Source organism: Ostrinia furnacalis, unplaced genomic scaffold (assembly GCF_004193835.3).
Source record: "Ostrinia furnacalis isolate ACB-3 unplaced genomic scaffold, ASM419383v2 OfSCF7640, whole genome shotgun sequence".
Taxonomy (NCBI): domain Eukaryota; kingdom Metazoa; phylum Arthropoda; class Insecta; order Lepidoptera; family Crambidae; genus Ostrinia; species Ostrinia furnacalis.
Genome location: NW_021137879.1, coordinates 20,179 through 30,478, shown reverse-complemented (window position 1 = coordinate 30,478; position 10,300 = coordinate 20,179). Strand labels below are relative to the sequence as shown.

Sequence of the window (10,300 nt, the reverse complement as noted above, 5' to 3'; positions counted from 1 at the left end):
TGTGAAATAATTAGAATATGTAGTCATTTTTGCACACTACGCATTTTCCGCCTTAGTTAAAATATTTTCCTGCAATCTTGACTTGAATCTTGAATTGGTAGTTTGCATCATGTTTTCTGGTTTAGGTATATTGACCGGTAAATAAGCGGAAACATCTTCTTACCTACTTACAATCTACAGTGGAAAAGATTCGATTGTCTAATACATTAATTAAGTAATAATACTAATAAGTCGCAGCCACAGACCACAGGTTGTGTGGCCTGTGGTCGGAGCCTAAGCTCCGAACCGAAACTACAGGACTGATTTGAATAAATCCTTCATCATTAGAATCCTACATTATTGCTGATGTGATGAAATAAGTAGGTGGTACGATGAAAGACGATTAAATTATTTAAAATTTTAAATAAATAGCAAGTTAATGTACCTAAATGAGATCTAATTATCATTCGTAGGTAGGTCTAATTAAAGAGAGATTAAATAAAATAGAACCTCACTTCTGATTTGGAGTGAAACTTCAAGCTCATGAGTATAATAAATAAGCATGTTATTGTAGTTGAAATAAACGGAAACATAAAATAGAAAGGGACCTCATTTATAAATCATTTTATCTTACTGTTTTTAATATTTTACAACGTAGGTAATTTCCTGAGGATGTAATAATATTATTGCTTGTCAACTTTTTCCCGAGATTTCGTTAAATAGGTAAGTAGTGAATTAAGAAATAGATCTATTATACCTAGTGTTATTCTGACTTTAGCGTTGAAAAGATTATAGTAACAAACTTTTACCCTCACTCACCCTACTGGTAGCTAAACCATCTGTTCTGTATGTCCCATGTCCCATAAGACCCTGGCGGCCAGGGCCTGGCCAAAACCCATACAAGTTTGGAAGTCATTGGTTTCCCTAATCCTAATGCGGAACTGAAGACGGGACCCGCATCATCCCGGCGGGACCTGCATCATCCAAAACAATGCGCTGCACTGCCACCACCGTAGCACAAACCGTGGTCTAGTAGCGGCAAGAACGACAGCCTCATTATCCATTTTTTGTAATTAGATTTATTTGCGTATATAGGTAGGTATATAACAAGTTAACGAGACTTACTTTTTTTTTCTGTAAGTGCATATTTTATTTGGATCCAGTTAGATCCTGATTATTCACCTCCTTATTAAAATGCATGAGCAAAATCTCAGCAAAGCGCAATAGTGGCTCATGCAGAATCTACAGCTGATTCTCGATGCTGTCAAACAGCTGTCATCTTGACAAGACAGCTGATGCCTGTTAGGGATGTACAGGTTCATAGTTTAATCCGATTTATAGAATCGAACTAATCGTAATGAACCTTAACGATTTTTATTAATTTACAATTTTTAAGTAATCCACGATAAATAATAAAGATATAAAATCCATATAAAATATCGATATAATGGAATGGCGTTATAATTATGGAATAATAAAGAAAACAATGACATGGTAGTATTTTAATTTTACAACGAAACGTTCATTCAAGCATGCTGGCGACTGTAGCAATCCACAAAAAATAACCTAAAGAAATAATAAATTTACTTACTCAATAATAAAACCAAAAATATTGTTTGTGTCAATCCCAACTAATATTATAAATGCGAAAGTAACTCTGTCTGTCTGTCTGTCTGTCTGTCTGTTACGCTTTCCCGCTTAAACCTCGCAACCGATTTTGATGAAAGGAGAATGCCCAAGTGACTATGGGAGTTGGTATCGCTATCAAATTCATTGTACATTAATCGAATAAAGCTTAATTTATAGTATGCATACAAGACTATTTGGCACAGTTATTTTTTTTTTTATAAAACTCCGGACTTTGACGTAATTTTGGTTTAAGTGAAATGAATGGTGTCCATTGGCATAGCTACAGGTTTTACCTTAGAATACTTGTTTTATATTTGTGGATAGTTACCCTGCCTAAAAAAAACCCTAGCTAAGCCAAAGCTAGCGTTATTTGATAAGGATCAGATATAAACACAAAATAATCTTGCGTGCATACCAATGTTATTTATACCATTTTGCAAGGGGAAAGGGATTTGTGGTTAGCCCTGACTNAGTAGCAAAGGGCAAGGCACAGTAGTTCGCAGAACTGAGGCAGCAGGGTTCAAGTGGAGGCTACGTACCGGAGAGCGCATCGTAGGACGTCCACCTACAAAGTGGACCGACGACCTCATAAAGATAAGCAGGAAGGTGCTGTATGCAGGCCGCTACCAAGCGGTCATTATGAAAATCATTAGGGTACAGGCCTATGTTCAGCAGTGGACGTCCTACGGCTGAAATGATGACGATGATGATGATAAAATGTTGCTTTATCTAAATTCCTACGCTAAAAATTATCCATTTGTATTTAATGCCACTATGCAGTCCTAGTTTAACTATTACGAGAAAAACTCATTTTTGCAGTTTTCATACTAGTTGCTATTCAAGTAGCCATAAGATAAAAATAATACAAAATACATAGGCTTGTGATACCTTTTCAGAATCTCAATTAACCAAGGAAGTTTTTAAGGTAATGGGCACGATGGTCTTCCTACATTTTTTTTACACGATGGCTGATCAAAAGTGCAAGACAATGAATTAATTTTTCCTTCTTCTCTGCAATATCTTAAAATTTTCATACTTTTAAACTAGTTTGTTAAACTTTAATCTTTTCTTATGATAGCCTAACTATCCCTTGTGATAAGGAAAAAAACTAGATTGAAAAGTATCCTCATTTGTAGAAATGGCATGAGAAAAAGTAATTGCAGATGGCAATTTTCTAAAAATGCACAAAAACCTAAAAATCTTGAAAACGGTGATATTTTTACTGGGGTCAAAAATGGACGTTAGGGAGATCATGGCGAGGCCTATCGATGGTTACAGGGTTATCCATTGTTTTTGGGACACCCTGTATGTAGTGTAATTTTTGCACACGACGCATTTTCCGCCTTCGTTAAAATACTTTCCTGCGATCTTGACTAAATCCTGAATTGGTATAGTTTGTATCATGTTTTCTAGTTTATATTGACTGGTAAAACGTCTTACTTACTTACAATCTACTACACTAATAGTATGAAGAGGAATAAGATTTCATTGTTTATATTGGGCAGGCCTCCTACTAGGTGGACCGACGATCTGGTAAAGGTCGCGGGAAGAGCCTGGATGCGGGCAGCGCAGGACCGTTCATTATGGAAAACTTTGGGGGAGGCCTTTGTCCAGCAGTGGACGTCATTTGGCTGAAATGATGATGATGATGATGATATTGAATAGGCTCCGAACCGAAACAATAGGACTGATTTGAAAAAATCCTTCATCATTAGAATCCTACATTATTGCTGATGTGATGAAATAAGTAAGAAGTTGGTACGAAGAAAGACGATTAAATTATTTAAAATTTTAAATAAATAGCAAGTTAAATGTACCTAATGCTGAAGTGATGAATATACCTACTCGTAAGAAGGTGGTACGAAGAAAGACGATTAAAATATTTATATAAATAGCTAGTGAATGTCTAAATGAGATCTAATTATATCATTCGTATTCGTAGGTAGGACTAATTAAAAAGAGATTAAATAAAATAGAACCTCACTTCTGATTTGGAGTGAAACTTCAAGCTCATGAGTATAATAAATAAGCATGTTATTGTAGTTGAAATAAACGGAAACATAAAATAGAAAGGGACCTCATTACAAGCTTTTTATTGTTTATAAATCATTTTATCTTACTGTTTTTAATATTTTACAACGTAGTTAATTTCCTGAGGATGTAATAATATTATTGCTTGTCAACTTTTTCCCGAGATTTCGTTAAATAGGTAATAAAGTAGTGAATTAAGAAATAGACCTATTCCTATTATACCTAGTGTTATTCTGACTTTAGCGTTGAAAAGATTATGTAACAAACTTTTACCCTCACTCACCCTACTGGTAGCTAAAAAATCTGTTCTGTATCTCCCATGTCCCATAAGACCCTGGCCAAAACCCATACAAGTTTGGAAGTCATTGGTTTCCCTAATCCTAATGCCGAACTGAAGCCGGGACCCGCATCACCCAAAACAATGCGCTGCACTGCCTGCACTGCTGCCAGCCTGCCACTACCGTGGCAGTCGTGGCACAAACCGTCGTCTAGTAGCGGCACGCACGACAGCCTCATTATCCATTTTTTGTAATTAGATTTATTTGGATCCAGTTAGATCCAGTGGGTCTAGACTTAATCTAAGGTCTAGACAAAGTGCAAATTATAATCGCAAACCAGTCGAAAAGTGGTCGAAAAGCCCCTTTTTTGTATGGAGTTTTGACGGATTCGATTTTCGATTCGATCAAAAAGTGCGTTTTGTCTAGGGGGGCTGATTATTCATTCACCTCCTTATAAAAATGCATAGCAAAATCTCAGCAACGCGCAATAGTGGCTCATGCAGAATCATGAAGCTAAAGATAAAAATGGAGGGCAGAGTTGGAACAAAAACTTGAGTCAAATACCTACTTGTCGGCGCCGGACACAGATGCTGCAATTATTATTGATGATTAATAGTACCAATCTTAATATTATGTTATCTGTATAAATCTGTAGAGCGGAAGGTTTGTGATTCCTAAACGTAACACCCGACTGATGCGCAGAAAAAGATAACTGTCAATCAGTTGTGTCATGTCAAGTGTGAGCAGGCGGCTGCGAGGTTATCTTATGGTTATCTAATATCTTTGAAAGCGTGTTGAGTTTGGTGGAACGTTAAATTGTAGGAAAAGTGATTGTCAACCATCCAAGATATTATCTCCTTGCCCGTTAACCCACGCCTATGGAGATTCCACCCCTAGAGTTCCTTCTGATAGAGACCCAGTGCCTTTATACTTATATCTATCTCGCTCTCTGCGGCCCTACCTTTCTTTTTAGTGTGAACTGTAGTATTGCTACCTTCTGATTTAAATCTCCTTGTAAATTCTTCGAAATAGCCAATTCACTAACCAAATCAGAAGTTAAACAAATAAATAATTAATATTTGAAACTAAGATTACCTAATTAAATAAAAAATCACAAAATTGTCGGCCATTTAGGCTTAATGTGTTGGCGAATCAGGGAATTACAATCCCAATTCCTGTGTAATCGGTACCATGTGGCAACATCGGCCCAATCCGGCCCATCATGGCGGTTGTTTACTATTTTGTTTATTAAGCAGTTAATTTCGTTTGAGATTGTTTACAGAAAATAATCATTGTTTTATCACAAGAATTGGTGCAAAATTTTGTAGTGCGTGGTTGCGGTAGTACGTGGTGTCCTGGAAGTGACATAAGATTCCACGCGTAAGTGTTTATTTCGTGATTTCCGACATTGGATCATTGTAAACATTTTTCACATTTTTACAGTAATTTCTTCCTAAAACGTTTTACCACTAATTACACTTATCATTTTTAATGATACCTATGTCAAGAAATAAAGATTTTTCATTGGTTTCATTGAATTTGAGCAATTTTATATTTTTTGTTTATTTAGAAAGAGCGAGTCTGCCCACAGAGAGCGAGATAGTGATACTTAGTTTGTGCTTCAAGTAGGTATTCGGAGTGTGGCCTCCATTTTTATCTGTAGCTTCATATTGTGCAGAATGCACAGCTGATTCTCGATGCTGTCAAACAGCTGTCATCTTGACAAGACAGCTGATGCCTTTTAGGGATGTGCACGTTCATAGTTTAATTCGATTTATGAAATCGAACTAATCGTAATGAACCTTAACGATTTTTATTAATTTACAATTTTTAAGTAATCCACGATAAATAATAAAGATATAAAATCCAGATAAAATATCGATATAATGGAATGGCGTTATAATTATGGAATAATAAAGAGAACAATGACATGGTAGTATTTTAATTTTACAACGAAACGTTCCACATACGTAGATTTCGATGATTTAGGCGGCCAAAAATATTTTTTGCTTGAAATTAGTTATAAGTACAAAATGAAATTAAAATAAACTATTTTTGACTGATTTCTTTTACTATTGTTAATAATAAAACATTTTTTCACTTAAATATAGCAATTTAAAAAAATATCAGGGCTTAGGAGGCGCCGCGCAGCCGCTTGAGGCGCTCCTTCTCCAGGTGGTCGGCCGGCGGCTCGCGCTCGAACGAAATATTAAAAAGTTTCATTATTATTATTGATACCCCATCGTGTGTGGTATCGTTGGATAGGTAATTTAAAATGACTTGGTGGTTTCTAAGACTATTTTTTGATTTAGGAATCCGTTTGCAAAATTTTAAACTTTAAAGTGATAATTTTCGTTCGAAAAGGGCGCTCCCCCCTCTAAAAACTAAACTGTTGGTTTGAAAAATCTGGAAAAATTCATATTAATAGTGCTTTTTATGAAATTTTAAGGAAACCTATGACGGTTAAGATAGATCAGTTAGTTCAAGAGTAATAATCGTTTAACTCGTGTAAAATTTCATACTTAATAAAAAATCCTTAGAAGAAAATATTAAAAGTGACTTTAGATGAAGTAATTGCTTGTTTGTTTTTAAAAACACTTCTTCATGTTTATTGGCTTTCATCCATCTCTACTTAAATTAGCTTTTCACATAAGAATAACTTTGCTTCAAACTCTTTTTAGCATTTTCTGTGTCTCCATAACGACTCAAAAGAAAATCTTCATAAAAATCAAGTTTTTCACTGAAACTTGGTAAATTTTGCCTTTATATCTGGTCATATAAGTATTTCCGAGTAACTACTTTAGTACCCGAGGCATCAGACAGGCCTAAAATAAAAAGTAAATGGATTTAATACAAAGTAGCAATAAAATGATATTTTGCTAAATTTTTTCTCCAAGTCTTCAAATGCTGTTAATTTAAAAAAGCGCGGCAAACTTTTTTGCAGATTTAAAGTACAATATGTAAAGTATTAAAAAATAAAGAAATTATTGCTCGGACGGACCCTGAAGTTAATTAAACGACCACTTTAAAATAAAAAATACAAAAAAATCTCATTTCTAATACAGCTATCTTTGACAATTTTTAAATATATTTAGGAAAACAAAAACTAAGTAAATTACTGTTGAAAAACATAGGCTCTATCCTTAATTATCGCAATCCACCACGGTCACTCGAAAACAATGGTTTTGAAAATAAATATGCAATTTACAAAAGTTGTAAGTTTAAGAGCGCCCGAAAACAAATACATACACGTTAAGCGAACTATCGCATTCAGACTACTTTAGAGAGTAGATTTGCGCTCGTTGAACATTGAAAAAGGTACCTTGGTATTCCTGTAGTACGAGAGCCCACGACNTACTACACACCTAGTCGGGTTCAGAATCATACAATCTAACGATTTTATAGGGTTTTTGCCGTATTGCTATGACACAATATGGTTTTGGTCGTGGGCTCTCGTACTACTGGAAGTGTGTACTACCCGCGTACATGGTTTATTTTTCAATAGATTGTTTTTGGAAAACAGGGTTTTGGCCGCCTAAATGGTTGAAATCTACGTATGTGCGTTCATTCAAGCATGCTTTCGACTGTACCAGTCCACAAAAAATAACCTAAAGAAATAATAAATTTACTCACTCAATAATAAAACCAAAAATATTGTTTGTGTCAATATTAAACTAAAACAAAAATATTAACGATAGTAATACGATTAACAATGATAGTCATAAATCATATTATTATCCTAATTAATGGCATGAGTGCTATCTCGAACATAGTGTGACTATTAATATATCGTAACATAGTATCGATTTTAATAATCGCAATTCAATCGTCTAAGTGAGATGTCCCTTCCCTTATCTATTTGACATATTGTTATTTGTTAACGGGGGTTTCCGGAATAACCTAAAAATCTTTACAGAAATAAACAAGATATAAAAACAGATTTATATTCTAAAATTCATATTGAAATGTCTTTAGATACAGACGATGAATTCGCAGATTTTAAGGTATTAGTATGATAGTTATTTGTTGTATTTTATTCAATAGATTTTTTAATTTACTAAGCAATATGTTGCAGGTTCCTCCAATCTTCGATGATTTAAATGAAAGAGTAAAAGGATACCTTTTGAAACCTGAGAGGCTTTCGATTCATAAGTGGGAGAGGTCGCAGACCCATTGGCATCGCAAGTCCGATGTTAATTCTCTGTTTACGATAGATGATGACGAAATTGGACCTGACACGACCCTCGAGGTAAACATGTCGGCATTTTTGCCAGTGTATGCAATTTTATTTATGCTAAAACTGATTAAAAAATAGTCCAAGATAGAAAGCACTTAGAAAACAAATAAATTCTCCATTAACTCAATGACGCAGGTGATACATAACAAATTGAATCAGACATAAATTATTTAATATAATGTCAATTATTTAGTATCTTTTGTACAATTATTTTCTTGTCTTGAGTGGTGTATAATAAAGTGTGTTCAATCTATCAAAGCTAACAATCCATTTGAATAATTCAGGTGGTCCGAGACCCAATAACAGGTGAAATAGTTGGTGTTGAAGAAGTGAGTATACCAGTAGAGGATGATGAAGATAGCATGTCCATGTCACGGGCCCCCCTGCCTCCCAGTCTGGCCACCAGGGGGACCACGACTCAAAGTCCCTTCTTACCTGCGGGATTTGAGGAAGAACTTGACAGAATGCTCAAGGAAGTCGCACAATTTGAAAAGATTGATATTGATTTGGAGAATGATGAGCCAGGAAAGTTTTTGGGAGAAGGTATGCTTTATACATACTTTCCTGTGTGACAATTTTTTTTTATACTTGTATCATACTGCACGATAAAAGACTGATAGATTTTTTTAAGCTAATACCTATTCATATAAAAATTGAAATATGAAATGTACCTAAGGCGGTAATCACACTGCGCCGCGCTCCGCCGCGGTACGCGGGACGACAGATTTAATCATTGTATGCAAGTACCTCAGTTTGTATAGAAAACACGCGCGGCACTTCACACTGACAACGCGTCTGCGCGCAGGATTTTTTATATGAAATCACACCTCCCGCGGCGAAGCGCGGCGCAGTGTGATAACCGCCTAAATAGGTAGTTCTTATTAGTGACCTAAAAATTAATGGACACATTTAGTTTTACTACCTTATATTTTCCAGATATTCTTACGATCCCACCTGGTTGCAAAGAAGGTGTGTTATTCCACGAAGATGGCATGACTGTCTTGAACCATGAAAACAAGGAAGAGACAGAGAAAGTGGATGATGAAGAAAAAGTGGACATTCAAATTAAAATTAATTTGGAAGAAGTTGTGGATAATAATGCTCATTTAGTTGGTATGTATAAACATATGCATTTTCTTCAGAAATATGAATAACCAAATTTCAAGCGTCTAACTTAAGCGGTTTAGATTTTTCATACAAAAGGATTTTCCCGCTAATGCCCGTTCCCGTGGGAATTCCTAAGTATCCTATAACCTGCCCAGGAGTATGAAGAATAATTGTACCAAGTTTCGTTAAAATCCGTCGAGTAGTTTTTGTTTCTATAAGGAACATACAGACAGACAGACAGACAGACAGACAGACAAAAATTTTACTGATTGCATTTTTGGCATCAGTATCGATCACTAATCACCCCCTGATAGTTATTTTGAAAATATATTTCATGTACAGAATTGACCTCTCTACAGATTTATTATAAGTATAGATGAATATCATGTAGTACATAAAACCAGATTTCGGAAAATGGTATACCTATTGTTAGGTTAGATGGCGCAGTGTATTATGTCCAAAAGAATATTCATTTATTTACCAGCAAATGTGTTACATATACACTCTGGTATGTTTTAGTATAAGTACTTACATTTGAAACGTGCTTACTTAGCTGGAGCTTTACCGAGATACGTTTATTGCCAATGCAGAATCCCCGATGGACACACAAAGACTTTTAGAAATGAACAAGTCGCGGACTGAAGCTAGTTCTTACTTACTTATAGTATTATCTCAGAAGATGGTGTTCTTAAAACTCCTTGGACAATTCCGAAATATTCTCTCGGATTTGTTTAGTAAGTTAATTGTGGTGATTTAGGTTACGGCAGTGGCGCCGGTGAGCACAAAGGAAGGCCCGATAACATCTCCGAGTGACACTTACGCTGGAATATTGCAGCTTCTAATTCTCGCAGATAGGAACACTGAATTATTTCATTAAATGCTCTATAAATTATGCGTTTAATGTTTTGAGACACATGTTATAAAATAATTAAATGTTTTACCGCATAATACGACTTTTAAGTCTGCCATCAATTAGTGACTCTACTTAGTTGTGGCTGTTAGCCTGTGGGGTCAGCCTTAACGTGTTACGATTTTGAAA

The 10,300-nt window shown here is 35.3% G+C and overlaps 1 protein-coding gene across 1 annotated transcript; it reads left to right on the top strand.

Moving 5' to 3' along the window:
- The first annotated feature begins 7,795 nt into the window (after positions 1–7,795).
- On the top strand, positions 7,796–9,308 carry LOC114365724 (helicase SKI2W-like). The gene is made up of 4 exons (XM_028322360.1): positions 7,796–7,921; positions 7,993–8,166; positions 8,439–8,697; positions 9,091–9,308. Exons 1-4 carry the CDS (start codon positions 7,883–7,885, stop codon positions 9,306–9,308), a joined length of 690 nt encoding a protein of 229 aa, XP_028178161.1. The 5' UTR covers positions 7,796–7,882.
- Positions 9,309–10,300: the final 992 nt, after the last annotated feature.

Bases quoted from the DNA above. Each gene is read 5' to 3' on its own strand.
- LOC114365724 (XM_028322360.1), top strand. From the start codon at position 7,883: ATGTCTTTAGATACAGACGATGAATTCGCAGATTTTAAG. The intron at 7,922-7,992 runs GTATTAGTATGA...AATATGTTGCAG, and splicing joins ATGAATTCGCAGATTTTAAG to GTTCCTCCAATCTTCGATGA. The intron at 8,698-9,090 runs GTATGCTTTATA...TATATTTTCCAG, and splicing joins AGGAAAGTTTTTGGGAGAAG to ATATTCTTACGATCCCACCT.